At 41.0% G+C, this 19,444-nt stretch overlaps 1 protein-coding gene across 7 annotated transcripts in view; it reads left to right on the top strand.

Moving 5' to 3' along the window:
- Positions 1-19,444, top strand: part of ARHGEF28 (Rho guanine nucleotide exchange factor 28) — a 314,268-nt gene that overhangs the window by 62,942 nt on the left and 231,882 nt on the right. For all 7 annotated transcript variants that reach the window (XR_001181930.2, XR_006604999.1, XM_013063682.2 and 4 more), the window contains one exon: positions 2,771-2,814. Coding sequence is in view for 5 of the 7 variants with exons in the window: in XM_013063682.2 (XP_012919136.2) it covers positions 2,771-2,814 (44 nt within the window). In the remaining 2 variants the exon portion in view is untranslated. The remainder of the gene's footprint in view (positions 1-2,770; positions 2,815-19,444) is intronic.

The raw sequence follows: 19,444 nt of genomic DNA, 5'->3' as shown, positions 1-19,444 counted from the left end.
AAAGTTCATTACCATATGTTTTCTATGGATGACACAGTGAACAAATTTCACTCATGGTACTTTTTAAGCTTCTTATCCAAGCAGCTGCCCTACCATTGGTTGTGGTTGAATGGTTTTCCTAGAGAACATTACTTTTTTTTCCAAGATTTAAAAAATTCATTTGAAAGAGAGAGAGTGAGAGAGCGAGAGCGTGTACCACTGATAGCCCAAGCAGGAGTAGGGGTTAAAGGGAGAAGGAAAAGCAGGCTCCCAGCTGAGCAGGGAGCCCAGTGTAGGACTTGATCCCAGGACTCTGGGATCCCAGGACTCTGGGATCCCAGGACTCTGGGATCATGACCTGAGGTGAAGACAGATGCTTAACTGACTGAGCCAACAAGGTGTCCCTTTTCTATTATTATTCTATAGTCATATTATGATTCTAATATTTACAGAAGGAACGGGTATCTTTAGCTCATCATGCCTTTTTTGGGGGGGGGTGAAGATTTTATTTATTTATTTGACAGAGAGAGAGAGACAGCCAGAGAGGCAACACAAGCAGGGGGAGTGGAAGTGGAGAGAAAGAGACTGCTGAGCAGGGAGCCTAATGTGGGGCTGGGTCCCAGGACCCCAGGATCATGACCTGAGCCCAAGTCAGATGCCTAGCCAACTGAGCCACCCAGATGCCCCTACAAGATTACTTTTTGTTAAAGAAGTAATCTGGTCTTCAGATTAAGTGTGTATTCTCATCAAAAGTAGTTTCTTTAGGGGGCACCTGGGTGGTTCAGTGGGTTAAAGCCTCTGCCTTCTGCTCAGGTCATGATCCCATGGTCCTGGGATCAAGCACCGCATCAGACTCTCTACTTAGCAGGGAGCCTGATTGCTCCTCTCTCTCTCTGCCTGCCTCTCTGACTACTTGTGATCTCTGTCTGTCAAATAAATAAGTAAAATATATTTTTTTAAAATAGTAGTTTCTTTTAGATGTATCATCAAGACAAAGTATAAAAAGCTGAGTAAGGGAAAACATCTGTGTTTTATGAGTACATGGCAAACCTGTCACACAGCTTGTAAAACTTATCAGACTATTCAGGAGTGTTCAGAGTTTTGCTCATAAAGGAATACATTTTGATTTTATTATTCTCTGTGTATTTCATTCATTTTAAAATCACATTTACTGTAGAATATACTTCTTTTGATATTAAGTAGAAATTTCACAAAGATCTAATTTTATCAAGTTTAGTGAAATTTTTTTGATGGATTGAAATTGTGTATGGCATGATTGTAAACAGAGGTAAAAAATTGCGGATACCTTGAAGCATAGTATGACTTTAGGGTAGGAGGTCATGGTATATGCTGTTGGGTATATTTTCATATTTAAATACATACTTGATGGCAGATTTTGGGGGAGGGCTATCTATTTGTTGTTCTTAGTCATTTTTAATTTGTAGTTGATGAATAATTCATACTTAGGAATGAGAGTCTCATTTGTCATATTCTTATTAGTATTATCTTTAATTTGAAGTTTCTGTCCTAGAATCCTTAAGCCATTCATCCAGTTTATGAGGTTAGTTTCATTAAGAATTGATTATAATATATAAGCCCACTCAAGTAGGTCTGCATAAACTGCCACAGGGTACGATGTGTGGAAAATAAGCTTGTTTGACGTTTGGTGTTCTCTGAGGATGACTTAGGAAATATAACTTGTGACCTGAGAGGGTGCCAGTGGCAGCATGTGTATGAAGTATTAATAAAACTGAAGTTAAAGGTTTTTATTAAAAGAAAAAAAAAAGAACTTCGAGTATTTTCCTTCTTGCCTAGTGTCTACTTGGGGTAATACCGTACTAAATGTCACAGTTCAGGTTGCTATATGCCTGTGGCCCTACCAGATGTCCCTGAGGCAGTATTGCTAGAGTTTCACCTGCGACCCAGAGGCAGAACTTGGGTGGTGGTTGGGTCTCCCTGTCTGACCCTTGCAGAATTCTCACGCAGCCTACTCTTCCCTTTTTTGGTCTTCCTTGTTAAGCTGAGGTTTTTGAGGGCTGGACCACTTCCTGATCATCTTTGTGTAATGGTTGGCCCCCTGTACGTTTTCAGTGAACTCCTTTTGGAATGGTGCTAGCTTTTTTTTTTTTTATTTTAAATAAATTTTAAAATTAAGCTTCAAGGTTGTTTCTGGGTATGGGTTTTTAAGGGTACGCATACCCAGAGGCAGATAAGATGCATGCAACTGGTGGGGAGGTTGGTAACAGTGGAGTGCATACCTGACGTGTGACCATGAGACAGAAGTCTTTGGCCTTCTGGAGGAGAGGCAAAGAACTGTCTTGTCACTGAGGTCTCCTGCCTCATTCAGACCAAGGTAGATTCTAACCTTTAGGAGTTAATGAAGGTAAAACTTTGGACTTGTTGACTTTCTTGGCTTTTTGAAATATTTCTCTTTTGAGAGCTATCAGGATAATATCTGGGGTTGATAAGTTTTCCTTATGTGTGCACATTAATGTGAGAGAAGAAAGGGGGAGGGTATTTTATATAGCTAGAATCTCTTTTCTGTTGTTCATGACTTTGTGTCTGCAGTTTTTGTTAAAGAAGTAATCTGGTCTTCAGATTAAGTCTGTATTCTTATCAAAAGTAGTTTCTCTCTCTCTGCCTGCCTCTCTGCCTACTCGTGATCTCTGTCTGTCAAATACCCATGGTCCTTCCTCCCCAGGTGTCGGTCACTGCCAGGCAGGACATAGGGGTGCAGGTTGGTTACAGTGCCTCCTGGAGTAACAGTTCTCATTCATTATCTTCTTTGCAGATGCAGAAGCCATGGAGTTGAGCTGCGGCGAAGTACCTCTTTATGTAAGTCCCCACGCACTGGACTTCAGCTCTCTGTGTCCCTTTCTGACACTCAAAAACTACCTGACCGAAGTGGAGAGCAATGTTTGACTCACTGTTGAGTTGAGGCTTTAAAAAACGAACTGAGCCTTACTGTCTCATTCCGGTATTCACACAGACCCTTTTAAAATGGATTGGCTCTTGGTTCTAATGTCTAGGGTTTTGTGAAAGTTCCCTGAGGAGTTTTATTTAAACAGTTTAACTTCTAGACTCAGAAATACCCATCTCATTTGTGTGAATGATTTTTGAACATTGTATTTTAAGATACCATGATGATATTCAAGAATATCTTCTCTGTGTCTTTTTTGGGGTAAAGTCTAATGACAGCTGTATTAGCTAAAATGACAAAGGAATTCAAAGGGCCAAGTGCTGGGGCATCCATAGAATAGGTGTGGGTTGGGCTGACAGATGCCCAGGGAGATGTTCCATCAAGGGTGCCTTCTGCATTGAGCCAGGAAGGATTCTTTTCTATTCTTGAGAGCAATTCTGGGTGTAACAGGAAAGTGAAATTCCTCTCTTCGTAGAGGAAATGGCATATGGTTTCATTTTCCCTTGGCCAAACCTCTTTCCTTAGAATCTGACTGAGTTGGTGGGGAGTGGGCATGGGTGGGTGTGTGGGAACTGTGGTTTCAGGTGAACGTTGAATCTTCAGTGCATGGAATTGAGTCAGAGCACTGCATCTAGGCTAAAAATATGAGTTCAATTGAGGTTAGTCTTTAATAGAATGAAGTATGGAGGAACTAGAACATACTTAATCAGAATCTTCAATTAAAATCTATTTATTCATTTCCCCTTAGCACACTCCACTGTGTAGGTAGCCCAGCCTCCCTCCTTCTCCCTGTACTGATTCCCCCACCTTTTACATCCCCCACTCTATTCTCTGGAGGAAAAAGTAAATGATAAAATGAACGGGTGTCAGAATAATGAATGACGTGCCTCCTGGGTTGCCCAGTGGTCTGTAGTACTCTTTCTAGGTTGTGATGTGCAAGTCACAAACTGTAGGCAGATTGGACCCTGCTCAGCCATAGTGATGAAGAATGGTTCAAGGCTAAACTGTAAATAGTTCCTAAGTCTCCCTAGCTTTTTATTTATTATTATTATTATTTTTTGTATCTTCCTCCTTCTCACCTTTACTTATTCTGTCCTGCTTTCCTACCTCAAATCCCACAAACCTAATCAAGATAATCTTGTAGTTGATCAGCATCTTACGGTATGGCTGTTTTGATTCCTAACTGTTTGATTATGATCAGGCTAGAGAGTCAATACACAGAGCCCAAGGAAAGAAGGGACTTAAAAAACAAAAGCCAAGATACTTTTCAAATTATCAAACAGTATGTACTGACTAAAATAAAATGAAATATATGAAAGGTGCTAAGAAGACATTACTCAGAATCGCATCCCCTATAGATGTTATATTAAAATAATTCTTTGTTGGGGCGCCTGGGTGGCTCAGTGGGTTAAAGCCTCTGCCTTTGGCTCAGGTCATGATCCCTGGGTTCTGGGGTGGAGCCCCTGCATCGGGCTCTCTGCTCAGCAGGGAGCCTGCTTCCCCCTCTCTCTCTGCCTGCCTCTCTGCCTTCTTGTGATCTCTGTCAAATAAATAAATAAAATCTTTAAAAAAAATAATTCTTTGTTGATACTAAGGTGCAGTTTTTCCTTCCCTCATTTTAATTTCCTTCCCTCAAATTAACATCTCATTTAATTAAGTTTTTTTTTTAAGATTTTATTTATTTATTTGACAGAGATCACAAGCAGGCAGAGAGGCAGGCAGAGAAAGAGGAGGAAACAAGCTCCCTGCTGAGCAGAGAGCCCAATGTGGGGCTCGATCCCAGAACCCTGAGATTATGACCAGAGCTGAAGGCAGAGGCTTTAACCCACTGAGCCACCCAGGTGCCCCTGGAATTCAGATATTCTTATATCTGCTGTGCATTCTGGCAGATATCATGTTGTAGCTAACTCTCTGTGCATGTGTGTCCTGGGTTTTAATGGTTGTATGAGTTCACTTAAGATTACTTGTGACAGAAGTACTTGTGATTGTTGTTGCTACGTGAATTAAATGCTTTCAAGATGTATCTACCAGGATTTGGTATTAAAAAGTTGAGCTATTGTGTACACACAGTGACATGGAACACATGGAAATAGTATCATGAAACACGATAAAATCTGTCTAAATTTAGAAATTGTTGCAATGAGGGGCGCCTGGGTGGCTCAGTGGGTTAAGCCGCTGCCTTCAGCTCGGGTTATGATCTCGGGGTCCTGGGATCAAGTCCCTCTCTCTCTCTCTCTGCCTGCCTCTCTGCCTGCTTGTGATCTCTCTCTGTCAAATAAATAAATAAAAATCTTAAAAAAAAAATTGTTGCAATGAGTATGAAATAAAATTCAATTGTATTATGATAGATAATTTTTTAGTGGAATATAAAATGAAAGTTATAACTGATGATCTTAGATGAAATATGTACATTTGTATTCACTATGACTCCTAATATCTATATAGATATAGATACACACACATACATATATATATATGTTGTAACCTGATTTTTTCCCTCACTTAAACTTTAATGTTAGTATGATAAACTGATCGCAGCCAATTTGAGTACTTGGGCACATGCAGTAAGAGGTCAGAGGGGATACATTATAATGAAAATAAGACTTAAACCAATTTCTATGAAATTAGTATCATGTAAATGGAGAACACGTGAGAACTATAATAAAACTTATTTCTGTATTCTGGGGTGGGCCTTCTCTCTGCTCTTCTGTGTTCAGAAGTTTGAGAAATATTTACTCCAAGCTTCTAGTTTATAAAATCTGGTTTGTAAATATTTAATTTTTAAAATTCATATTTATTTTCATATATTATAAAAATTGGAAATATCAACAAACGTTAAAATCCCATGTTTTTTTTTTTTTAAAGATTTTATGTATTTATTTGACAGAGAGAAATCTCTCTACTGAGATTACAAGTAGACGGAGAGGCAGGCAGAGAGAGAGAGAGGGAAGCAGGCTCCCCGCTGAGCGGAGAGCCCGATGCGGTACTCGATCTCAGGACCCTGAGATCATGACCTGAGCCGAAGGCAGTGGCCTAACCCACTGAGCCACCCAGGCGCCCCTAAAATCCCATGTTTAATCCTATCATCAGTATGAGCACTGTTGATATTTTGTGTTTCTTCAGAGCTATATTTATATTTGTGCTGAATTTTATTGACATTAAGGTTATTAATTATTAAGGCCTTTATTTGGATGATTTTTTAAATTGCCATATATATATGTATTAAGTTTTTATCTTTTTTTTTTTTTAAGATTTATTTATTTATTTATTTATTTGACAGACAGAGATTACAAGTAGGCAGAGAGACAGGAAGAGAGAGAGGAGGAAGCAGGCTCCCTGCTGAGCAGAGAGCGGGGCTCAATCCCAGGACCCCGGAATCATGACCTGAGCTGAAGGCAGAGGCCTCAACCCACTGAGCCACCCAGGTGCCCCTTAAGTTTCTATCTTTTTAAGTAATCTCTACACCCACCACGGGGCTCAAACTCATGGTCCTGAGATAAGAATTACAGGCTCTACTGACTGAGCTGAGCCAGCCAGTTGCCCCTTGACTGCAGTATATCAGATCTCTTTATTTGGGTACTTTTATGTACTAACAATCCTATTCATTATGATTTGTTCTCTTAGAAAAAGAAACTGACTCTGGCAAGTGTATAATGAAGATAACCCCCCCCCCCACAGAAATTTTGAAGGGCCTATAACATATGGAGATACCTTTAAATTACAAAATAATAATTGTGGGCTAACGAAAAGTCTTATTAAGATGTGCTTTATTTATTTATTTTTTAAAGATTGTATTTATTTACTTGACAGAGAGCTCACAAGGAAGCAGAGAGGCAGGCAGAGAGTAATGGAAGCAGGCTCCCCACTGAGCAGAGAGCCTGATCTGGGGGCTCAATCCCAGGACCCTGAGATCATGACCTGAGCTGAAAGCAGAGGCTTAACCCACTGAGCTACCCAGGCGCCCCAAAATGTGCTTTAAAATATTAATTGTAAGATTTATTTTATGGAGGATTAGATCACATAAATAGAGTGATAATTATGGAGGAAAAATTTGATAGAGATGATTCTCAACTTTGACCCACTTTCCACAGAAAGGTGCTTTGTTCAGGCCATTTTGTTTTTGTTCCTTTGATTATAAACTGTTTTGATGTAAGAATTCATTTTTAAAAATCAAAGGTCTTTGCTTCTTGGTTGCTAAAGAGAATCCTTACTAAAAATGGTAGGGGGTATTCGTTTACCAGGTCTGGTAGGTTTTTGTGGTCTTCAGGATATTTCTTATATGGTATCTTGTCACCTGCAAATAGTGAATGTTTTACTTCTTCCTTACCAGTTTGGATGCCTTTTATTTCTTTTTCCTGTCTGATTGCTGTGGCTAGGACTTCTAGTACTATGTTGAATAAAAGTAGTGAGAGTGTACATCCTTGTCTTGTTCCTGACCTTAGGGAAAAAACTATGAATTTTTTGCCATTGAGTATAATGTTAGCTGTGGCTTTTTCATATAAGGCCTTTATTATGTTGAGGGTTGTTCCTCTAAACCCACTTTATTGAGGGTTTTTGTCATGAGTGTTGTACTTTCAAATACCATTAGATTTCACTCATGTGGAATTTAAGGAATGAAACAAATGAATAAAGAAGACGAGAGACACACAAAAAACAAATTCTTAAATACAGAGAATGAACTGATGTTTACGAGTTGGGGTGGGGGGCTCAGGCTTAGCATTGGTGAGAGAGGAGAAGATTATGAGCACACTTAACCACAATGAGCGCTGAGTAATGCAATGAGTGGTTGAATCACTATATTGTACATCTAAAACTAATACATACAGCATTGTACATATAGCACTGTAATGGTAACTATATTAGAATTAAAGTTTTTAAAGAAGATGGTGGAGAGATACCTTTTTGCCTATAGAAAATCTACAGTTGTAAGTACTCTTTTTTTCCTCATGTATTTTGTTTGGATCCATGAAGTAAGCTGTCACATTTCATCTTAGAGTTTTATTTTTTTAGGTCTTTCACTATTGTTTCTCTTTCCAGTTTTTCTCTTTCCACTATTGTTTCTCATTTCAAGGACTGGTTTTTTTTTTTTTTTTTTTTTTTTTTTTTGGTCCTTTTTTTTTTTTAATCTTTTTTAAAATTTATTTTCAGCCTAACAGTATTCATTGTTTTTGTACCACACCCAGTGCTCCATGCAATCCGTCTGTGGACTGAATTCTAGGAGCATTTTTTCTTTTTTCTTTTTTTTATTTAAGATTTGTTTAGAGAGAGCACACACATGTGCAAGCTGGTGCAAGCAGGGGAGGGCCAGAGGGTAAGGGAGAGATCCCGAAGCAGATTCCTTGCTGAGTGTGGAACCGAGCCCCAGGCTCCATCCCAGGACCCTAAGATCGTGACCAAAGCCAAAATCAAGAGCTAACCAACTGAGCCACTCAGGTGCCCCTAATATTTTTAATTTTCTACTTAATTTACTGTGTTGTCGAGTCTATTTATCTTACAATTTTAGTTTCCATTACTTCATTTGTGGTTTCTATGTAGTATTTTCAAATCTTGGTCTGTTTCTTATGCCCATATAGTTTCATTATCTTGTGTATTTTATTGTGTGCACAAAGAAAGGACTTAAATTTTTTTTTGCATTTCAGGAATTTGTTTCAGAGGGTGTTAAAATTTCTGATTTCGTCTGGTGTGCTGTCAAACTTTATAGTTTTTGGTCAACATTTCCGCTTGCTCATCTTTAGAGGGGAGGCAGCCTTAGTGTTGGAGCTGCAGGGATATTCCTCAGCTCAGCCACAGACTCATTCTATTTTTAAAATGAACAATGGAGGTCCACTGAGTTGCTGTTGCAGGAAAAGAGAAACACTGCACTGTAATAAGGTTAGAGAAGGAGCAGGGGTTGGCGACTGGTAGCCAAGAGTTTTATATGGATTTGTATACCATGGGGACCTGAGCCTTGCAAATCCAGTTTACAGCCCAGAGCAGCTTCCTGACTCTGTGCTCTAAGGAGCTCTAAAGGAGCCCCTTTTCTATCATGAGCTGTTTGCTCATGATAGAAAAAATAGTAGACATTTGCAATCAGGTTTGAGGTCTAGGCTTATTATTAGTTTTTAATTTTTATTTATTTTTAAGGATTTTACTTATTTTACAGAGAGAAGAAGAAGGGGGAGAGGAAGTGGGAGACAGTTTCTGAAGCAGCCTTTCTGCTGAGAGCACAGAGCCCAACACCTGGCTGGAGCTCAGGACCCCTGAGATCATGACCTGAGCCAAAAACAAGAGTGGGACCCTTCAGTGACCTCTAGGTGCCCCTAGGCTTAGTCGTTAGATTAAGTGACAATATGGTTTTGGGAGGAGGAGTGTTAAGCTAGCAGAGTAGTCATGCTGAAGCTAATGACAAGTGTGAAAGCCTGGAAAAGTGTCATTTATAATTAATATAATCTAAGATGTTTATTCTCTATCTTAAAACCTCCTTAACTCATACCCTTGGGAACTTGAAATTTCTATATTGGAAGTCATAAAGTTATTTTTATTCTTTTAGTTTGTTGTTTTCAGCCCTTTGCTTCCTAGTTTGTACATAAAAAGATCGGAAATGATGCAAGTAGTGTTTAAAAGGAGACATTTTGCTTACTTGGGATTTGCTTGAATTATTTTTTAAAAATATTTTATTTATTTATTTGACAGACAGAAAGAGATCACAAGCAGGCAGAGAGGCGGAAAGAGAGAGAGAGAGAGGAGGAAGCAGGCTTCCTGCCTAGCAGAGAGCCCGATGCAGGGCTTGATCCCAGGACCCTAAGATCATGACCTGAGCTGAAGGCAGAGGCTTAACCCACTGAGCCACCCAGGTGCCCCTTTGCTTGAATTTTGAAAGGGATTTTGCCTTCACAAGCCAGAGAGTATTATGCTGTTCATTGTTTTTCAGTTACTTTTAAAATTGAGTTTTCTCAAGGTTTTTAGAAATTAATAAGTGTCATTAAACAAATGTATGTTATACTTGTTAATCTAGAAACTTCTTTTCACATTATATTTTGATTTTTATGTATGTTGTAAGTAGCACTGATCTTCCCCAAATCAGTTCAGTGCTGTGAATAAAGGAGACGAGCTCTTCCTTGAGAAACTGTTGATGGCAAAAATTTTTTCTCAATAAAAATAGCTATATTTTGGGGCGCCTGGGTGGCTCAGTGGGTTAAGCTGCTGCCTTCGGCTCAGGTCATGATCTCAGGGTCCTGGGATCGAGTCCCGCATCGGGCTCTCTGCTCAGCAGGGAGCCTGCTTCCCTCTCTCTCTCTCTCTGCCTGCCTCTCCATCTACTTGTGATTTCTCTCTGTCAAATAAATAAATAAAATCTTAAAAAAAATAGCTATATTTTAAAGTTATTTAACCCTTGCTCATCATAGAAAATATAAGTAGAAATATTAGACATTACTTTTTGCAAATTTGTACACGCAGTGTTCCATGAAAGGAATCCTATAGGAAATCCATTAGGATCTTGGGCAGAGTCCATTAATTATTCGTCCCCATTTTATACCTCCTTTTCTGTCTCCCTGGTAACTACTGTTGCAGATTGATGTGTTTGTCTCAGCGGCAAGCATTAGAATCCCCTTGGAACTTACTGGCAAAAAGAATTTTGAGACCTTTACCCCAGACCTACTGAATCAGAGATTCTGGGGCACCAGTGGGGCCCAGCAAGGTACATTTTAAAGCAACTTTCAGGTAGTTCTGTTTCACACTAAAGTTTGAGAACTAGAATTAATGGATATATTTACTGATTTTTGTGTTCTCCTACAATCCTATGCATAAACTTAGACACAGGCTTTAATGAATCATTTTTAAAAATCTGGATCCTGTTTGGGGCTCTTTATCTTTAGCCCACCAAAAGGAGTAGAAAGTCCTCTAAGTCATCAGGCATAGCTCAGACTCATTCTTTCTAATGAGTGAGTGTGAACCAGGTCTTTTGTCCGTGGATGGGTACTCACTTTGTTTTGGTTCTCTGACCATGAACAGTTGTTTACTAGATATCTTTGTCTATATGTCCTTATGTATTGATATTTTTGTCTCTGTAGTATGGGTTCCCAGGAGTGGAATTGCTGGATGAAGGGTATACATATTTCAAATTTTTGTTTAAAAGATTTTATTAATTTATTTGACAGACAGAGATCACAAGTAGGCAGAGAGGCAGGCAGAGACAGAGAGGAGGAAGCAGGATTCCTGCTGAGCAGAGAGCCCTATGTGGGGCTGAGTCCCAGGACCCCGGGATCATGACCTGAGCCAAAGGCAGAGGCTTTACCCCACTGAGCCACCCAGGCGCCCCTCGTATTTCAAATTTTAATGGCTTGCTTTGCGAATGAGATATAACATCATTTCATCAAATAACTTCCAGATAATTTCATAGCTAGTTTTTTTTAGCTTTAAAAACTACTAATTATGAAACTGGGCATTCCCATTTTCATTGTGCAAAGGCAGTGTGTTCAATTCTGTATACTTTATAGATGTTCAAAAATATCTTGATTAAAAATTTTTTTTTGTTATGGTTCCTTCATTTCTTATGTTTCTCCAATTCTGTTGAATGCAAGCCTCTGATCCCTGGAGATGTCTGTAACATCTGCAGAGGGTGTGTCTGTGAACCTTTGCGTGTGGGCCCTTGCTCTCTTCCACCCTTCAGGCATGTTCATCGTAGCAGCTGACTGAGGAGTATCATCATTTCTGTTCTCTGGAGGCTGCAAATGGTTTAATGGTTTGGCAGCACAGTTTTACTTCAGGAGCTTGTGGCCAGCTGGCTCTAAGCTGCTTCCCTCTTCGTTAGCATTTTAGGTTTTGTTACTCTCCCAAGTTCATGGTAGCTTGCTGTGTTTGCCCCAGGAATATTGGTTGCCCCTGGGCTCGCTGATCTGATGTTTAGGCCTTTGACTCGGCTCGTTAGCTAGCTAGCTGAGCGGAATCTGCCCCAGTCAAGCACTTGGATTTCTGGGGCTTGGAGTAACTTCCTTGAGTCCTTGGCTGAGTGTACGCTTCTTGGTCCCTGCCGTATAGGGGAAGGACCCGAGGACAGGTCCCAGGGCCTGTTTCCTAGACGAGGGAGGCAGCTTCCTATTAAGGCGGGGACTTAGTGGCTTTGTTTTTTGCTCACCTGGCAGACACCTCCTTCCTGACTCGCACAAACTCCCTCTGGCTTCTGGTTCCTGTTGAAGGAAATCCTGTCCTCCAGATGCTGCTCCTTCTCTCCTTGGGGCTCTCTGTCCCTGAGGGCTGCCTGTGACTGGCCTCTCTCCCCGATTATCTCAATGTTAGTAAGGGACGCTATCGTTGAGACTTTTGCCTGGTCACCCTCACTTTGAGATGAGGAAATTAAGGTTCTTAGGGTGAGTGACTCACTTGACTAATTAAACTGCACTGGTTTGATATTCAGATTATTTAATGCTATCTATATTAGAAGCCGTATAATTTTCTTGCTTTGAAAGTGGTAGAGACCACAACAAGCCTAGGGTTTTCCCACCTGCCCTGGTTAATTAAAATGACCTTCCCAACTTGTCACCACAAGTTGATTGCCCCATCGGCCATTACCCAAGGACACCATTTTGTTCTTCACAGTCCTGCAGTCTCACTTAAGCTTTAATTGTGAAGAATGGTACTACTTCCTGGTCTTTCCATTAAAGCATCTCCCTTTTCTCAACTTTTTTTTTTTTTTTTTTTTTTTGTCTTGCTAGAGGATCCTGCCTATAACTAAATCTAGGTAAGCCCTGACCCTCTAAAACAAATATACTAAAAAAAAAAAAATGGGCTCAGTAATTGTTTTTCATTTGCTCCATCAAGCTCTCCAGCTCAAGGTAATAGACATTTTATTAGCTCGGGTGTCGGGGGCATGGATGAAGGTGTCTTTTAGCACATACCAGTACAGCTAAGTCTGCCTTTGAGAATGGAATCAGGAAGGGCTTTTGCCTGAGAACAATTTCTAGATCACGTGTTGCCTTTGTGAAAATTTATTTTTAGCAGCTTATGTCTCCTGACTTAATCCCAGCAGCATGTGCATCTCAACTAATTGCCCCTTCTTGCCTGGGTTTTTCCAACATTGTTTTGGCTGGGCTAATTGAAGTCGCCACTCCTCGATGGCTTTTGTTTTCTGCTGACTTGATTTTTTCCTGTTCGGTCCCTTCTGCTGTTTCTCCTGTCTTGCTTGTAAGGGGGCAAACAACCTTGAAAGCTGCATGTTCTGCCCATAGTGTAGAGGAACCGTGGTAACTGCTTCATCCTGCCTGGCGAGGAGCCACAAGATGTCAGTTCCTGGAAGTCCTGAGATCCTTAGCTGCTGCCAGAGATTGCTTCATGGTATTGCAAGAGCAGAGGGGAAGACCACTTCTCAGACATTAGCTAAACCTATGACTTGGAATGTTACATAAGCCCTCCATTAGCTTTGTCCTTGTCCAGATGCTTAAATGGTATCCTGTCCTCTTAGCACAGGGAGGGTTTCTGGTAACCCCTTCTATCACTACTGATAGGACATACTTCAAATAAAGGGCCAAAGGTAAAATGTACAGCTGCGGGAAACTTCTGGAAGAATCAGCCCTAGCACCCAACTTTGAAGGAATTTCCTTGTGGGTGTAGATTTGGGGGCTCTGGGTAAAGAAGTACCACATGTTCATAAAGTCTGATTGTCTCACTTCCCATACTTTAGTGACAGCCCCCACAGTTTGGGCAATATGCAGCCTTGTGTTCTTCAACACAGAATGTGAAGTAATTGACATTTTTGTTCTAGTGGCTTTTAAAAATATTACCATCTTAACCATTTCAGGCATGATTCGTAGGGGTCAGATATTTCTCTCAGAGAACCCTCAGAAGAAGTAAGATGTGATCCAATTAAGATGTTTTATTAACACATTCTAGAAAGGGAGCTATTACAGAAGATGGGATAGTGATTCTGCCTTATTAATAACTCCTCCCTCTCACCCCCGAGGTTGTGCATGTGTGTGGTTTGAGTAGGTGTTTTAAATTCCTGACTCTTTTCCCTTGTCATAATTTGATACACTCTGACTCTAGCCTTATTTCTAACAAAACTGATACCATGAGGATTACCAGCTTTATTCTTCCTTAATCAGGGGTGTTTAAGCCCCTGTTTAGTATAGTGCACTATTCTAGGCACAAAGGATATAGCACAGAGGGAAATAGTCAGGATTCTAAGACCCTACTCTCCCAGAGCCTGCTTAAGAGTGGAGAGATGGACAGTAAGTAGGTAGACAAATAAAAACATAGGGCATGCAGTTGTGGTATATTGTGGCACTTACAGCATATGATGTAGAGGTAGGGAGGTAGGGAGAGAGCCGGGATACCCCGCAGTGTTGTAGAAGGATCAGAAAGCACAAATGGCCCTGAAGGAATAAAGACCTTCACATATTTGGGGGACAGCAAAAGGCCCAAGTAGCTGGATCATTGAGAAGGAGAGGAGACTGTTCAGAGATGTAAGCAAAGCCATGCCATGGAAAATTTTGGACGCCAAGGTGATGAAATGGCAAGTCATTGGGGAGTAAATGTAGGGAAATTGCCCTATGTGATTCTTAATGTTCAAGAATTATGCTGGTTCTTACTGAGTCCTTTCTTGGTTATTATGTTTTCTTCCCTTCTGCTTACCTGGGTGTACCCAAGGCCTACCCCTTTATTTTCTCTTTCTAGGCAAGCTCAGCTCTCCTGTTGTTAGAACCACAGCACCTCCTTGAAGACTCCCACATGAGGAGCCTCCTCCTGACCTCTGCCCAGGCCTCATCTTCTGTTTCCAGCCTGTTTGGTATTTCCATTCAGTTACCTAGCACTGACTTCAAATCTGGGCTGTTAAATATATTTTTTTAAGATTTTATTTATTTATTTGACAGAGAGAGATCACAAGTTGGCAGAGAGGCAGGCAGAGAGAGGAGGAAGCAGGCTCCCTGTGGAGCAGAGAGCCCGATGCTGGGCTCAATCCCAGGACCCTGAGATCATGACCTGAGCCGAAGGCAGAGGTTTTAACCCACTGAGCCACCCAGGAGCCCCTGGGCTGTTAAATTTTAAACAGTCTTTCAGTTCTCCAAATTTCAGCTCCCTCCCACCCCCCAAGTCCAACTTCCTGACTGGCTGTTCCCATATCACCATTCTCCCAGGCATGGTGACCTTACATCTGAATTTCCCTGATTCCTCCATTACTTTATTCTCTGTAGCCCATCAGTCATCAAGAGGTGCTGAAGGTCAGGGTTGTCTGTTTTCTCTCCTCCACCATTATGCAAATTCATCTCTGAGTTGTTGCCTATAACCTCTTCAGAGTTGCCATTGTCTTACTTTGCACATGTTTTAATCTATGCCTCAAATATTATCTCTGGCAGATTCATCTCTTGCTTTGTGGCCATATCCCCTATCTGTTCTGATCAGACAGGTTTTTGCTCTGCCTTGGTGGGGTTTATTTTCTTACAGTAGAACTTTGCCCAAGCTGCTCTGGCTCCATAACCAGAACTGTCCCTCGGGTAAGAGTGAGATATATCATTGTATCTAGGTTATGACACTGGAAAGCTATACATTTGGTATCTTTCTGGAAATTTTCTAAGACTTGTTTGTGCTTTAGGTGTTAGGTTACCATTTTGGAAGGATTCTCCTGCTTCCTGGTTATTTTGATAATCAGGTTGTAATACCCTTTTGTGCCGTGGGTAGAGCCTGTGGCCTAAAAGCCTGGGCTTTCCAAAAGTGAGGATAATTGAAAGGGAATAATAGCTTTCTGCTTTAAAAAATGATTTAGAAAAATTAGAAAAATGAAAATTCCACTAAAGAATACTAACATTCACATTTAAGTAGGACAAATTATTTGGAGCAAAATGGACACATTGGGTCCAATGAAATATATTAGAAATGTTTGGTTTTTAATCTGTTATATGCCAACCATGGTGCTCTATACTTCTTCAAGAATTCTCTAATGTATAGAAAACCCTAGGAGTTAGCCTTCTTTTACCGAAGGAAAACTGAGGTTCATTGACGTGGGGCTGGTTTTTCTTCATCAGTGCTTATTTATCTGGCCCAGGAGCTGTGATAGGCTCAGACGTGATCAGGGAACAGCCGCCTAGCTGAATTACAATAGAACTTGGATTTGAACCTCAGATCCTCTTTCAGCCTCTGTCACACCACAACCATGTGTCCTGTGGACACAAATTATCATCCTCCATTATATCAAAATACCTAGTGTGGTGTCCAGCACGTTACAGCCTTTCAGTAAGTGTTGGCCGACTGCATATCTGGAAAACCACTGAGGGAAGGTGAGCTTGTTCTCTGACCCATGATAGCAATATTCTAGACTGCGGCTGTGGTCACTAGGGTGGTGACCCAGCTGGAAAAACAATAATTAAAGCTGGTACTTGATTGTAGAAACCCTTTGCACCATTAACTCCAGCCATACTGTTCTCAGTGTCTCACGAGTGTCATGCTTATTCATTTTCCCAGACCTCTAGTTTGGTCTGCTGTTTCCTCTAGTTGGCACACTCTTGCTTCCTCTCTCTTTGTATTTAAATTCTTACTCATTGTGCACATTTCAGCTCAAATGGGACACCCACCTCACCCTTTTAGGTTTTTGAGGAGGTTTTCTTATTGTTTGGTTTCATCTCTTTTATTAAGCTTGAAATCACCAGGGCAGCAGAGATTTAAGGAATTACTGTCTTGTCCCCTGATTTTCCGGTACCAGTACAGTGCCATGCTCAGGAAATGTTTGTTAAATGAATATGTGGTTCTAGTTTAGTTCCACACAAGCAGTGGTCAAGGTTCATTCAGTACACTCTTCAGTTTTATTGCTCACTTATTCCTGTACTGTTGTGCAATTTGCCCAGCCGGTCTATGGCCCTGACCCCTGTTTTGGGATAGGGACCGGCAGGTTGTTCTGTACTCCAGGCACACAACAGTCAGAGCAAAGGTCACGTGAGGAGGGGGTTGTCACAACAGTCAGAAAGTTACAAGGTTTGGGGGAAGCAGGTCCCAGAGTGTGAAGCTTAACCACATTTTGGAGGCACAATGTAGACTCTCAATATTTGAAATTCAAAATTAAGTTTTTGTGAAGCAGACAATTCGTAGCCCAGAATTAGAATTTAATAGGGAGGAGGTTCTGATAAAACAGTAGGGAATTAAAAGCTTATCTTGTCCAGCTTAAGATTCCTGAAGAGTTTCTTGACTCAGTAAAGATGATCTGTGAACGATGTCACACGAACTCAGATCCCTTCTTTGGCATTCTTTCCTAGTATCTCCTTTCAGTTAATACACTCCATGTCTTTGGAAAGAAGTCGTTGGCGTTACTACCTTAACTGTTTGGGGCACCTTGTAGTGCTATGCAAAATGTTTTTACACATGAGCTGTTTCATTATTATTATTAATTTATTTGACAGAGAGAGACGCAGCCAGAGAGGGAACGCAAGCAGGGGGAGTTGGAGAGGGAGAAGCAGGCTTCCTGCTGAGCAGGGAGCCTGATGTGGGGCTCAAACCCAGGATCCTGGGATCTTGACCTGAGCCTGAGGCAGATGCTTAACAACTGAGCCACCCAGGCACCCTGAGCTATTTCATTAGACTTATACTTTGCTATTACTTGGAGGTGGTGAACTGAGAGATGTTGAATGACCTGCCTCGGTCTATTTGTGCATGCATGCTTACACTTGACCAGTTCAGTGTGTCAGGTTAGGTGAGGCACAGGCAGGGGCAGATCCAGGTTTTGTGAAGCCTGGGTTTATGCAATTGGAAGGGTTGTTTTTCAGAAAAGGAATATAAAATTATAAAAACAGAAGTAGGTCAAGGTGAATATTTATAATGAGAAATGACAAAATTTTTAAAAGCCAAGAAATTCCGTATGCATTCACAATCCAGCCTTCTCTTTACCAAATTCCAAAAATGTCCTCAGACACGTTAGTTTCACCCAATAGGCAAAGGAAGTGTGTCCTAGGGGACGTCGAATGGAAAGACAGCATAATCAAATAATGGCAGTTAAAACATCTCCCCCTTAACTCCAGCGTACGATATAAAGTAATCATTTTTTTCTGTAACATTTCACCCAAAACACTTGGATAGACACTCAATCACAAGCTAATTTCCCAATAGTTCATATTGTTTTCCACTGATGGTCAAGATGACCACCCCTGACTTTGACAGATCAAACTATCACATTTTAAAAAATATATTACTATTGGAAATTGAGAGAAAAAACAAACATAAACAACACATAGGGCTCTCCTATGGCTTCAGAAGAGGGCTTGTAATGCAGGAGCCTTGATCTTAAGCTTTGTTAGCTTTATGGTAAACCTGCTGGGCACAGGGTATACAAGCTTGGGAGAAGCAGGCTTTCCTGCCCTCAAGACTTCATTAGTAGGGAGGCAGCATCATCCCAGACAGTGAATAGTGAGAAATGGTTGGGTGAAGATAAGCTGAAGATGCTTCTGAAGCCATCAGGGAACACAATGGGGCCTGGGGTTAGAAGGTGAGTGGGTTTAGCCAGAGGACAGGTAGGACAGGAGTGGTCCAAGCAGAGGGCATGGTCTGAGAGGGCATATGGGCTTGTTGGAGCCCTGTGATTGGAAGAGAGGGCCCAGGTAGCCTCGGGCAGCAGGTGCTGGTATAGATCATGCCTGGAGTGAGGGCAGTGCGGGTCCTGAAACCCAGCTCTTGTAACTCTGCTGTATGCCTTACGTGGTAGTTACACAGTCTCATACATAATTTTGCAGCCATTTTGGTCTAAGTGCAAAATTAGAACATCTACATCTTGTGACAGATGGTAGAACTGTTCAGAGCAGAATCTGCAGTCCGAGTTCATTCCCTGGTTCTCTGTTTCAGAGTAACAGTGACGGTAATTTTTCTGGAGCAGGTAGCATAGATGTGGAAACTTTTTGTCGGGGAGGGGGTGCATGGCTATCAAGGTTCCATGTTTTCCCAGGGGGCTTGTCTTTTACCTGTACTTTGGTGAAGAACAGTAACAGTGAAAGGAACTGCTAGAGAGAGAGAGAGAGAGAGATGTAGGGGAAAGCTCATTAAGCAATAGAAAAAGTTGTCATAGTAGACCATGTCAGACTAAGTTTATCTTCTTTAAAAATTTCTGAAGACTTCAGTGCCAGCTTAGAATTTGAAATGACCAGGTTGTGTAGCAGCATGTAGATGAGGGCTGGTCTGGGGTCCTCTGGGAAATGTCGAGCATGGGAGAGAATTTGAAAATATAGGTCCCTAAAGCCAAATACATTTAAGCATCTGATATAAATGTTAATTGGTTAGAATATGGCTGTGGTTATTAAAATGTGACTTTCTAGAAAGAGGAAACATGGCTTCTTATATTCCCTTGAGAACAACAGATAACAAAGGATTTGCAAAAAAATGATATTAATGATCCAATGGAAAAAAATCTCTTGAATGAATGGTGTTGAGAAAATTGGACAACTACATGCAGAAAAAGGAAACTGGACTACTTTCTTATACCACTCACACAAATAAACTCAAAATGGATGAAAGAGCTAAATGTGAAACAGGAATCCATCAGAATCCTAGAGGAGAACATAGGCAGCAACCTCTTTGACCTTGTCCATAGCAACCTCTTTG

The sequence above is a fragment of the Mustela putorius genome, unplaced genomic scaffold (genome assembly GCF_011764305.1).
Source record: "Mustela putorius furo isolate JIRA1106 unplaced genomic scaffold, ASM1176430v1.1 tig00537350_pilon_pilon_pilon, whole genome shotgun sequence".
Lineage (NCBI taxonomy): Eukaryota > Metazoa > Chordata > Mammalia > Carnivora > Mustelidae > Mustela > Mustela putorius.
The sequence above is the reverse complement of the archived record's forward strand: the minus strand, read 5'-3'. Positions and strand labels throughout refer to the sequence as shown.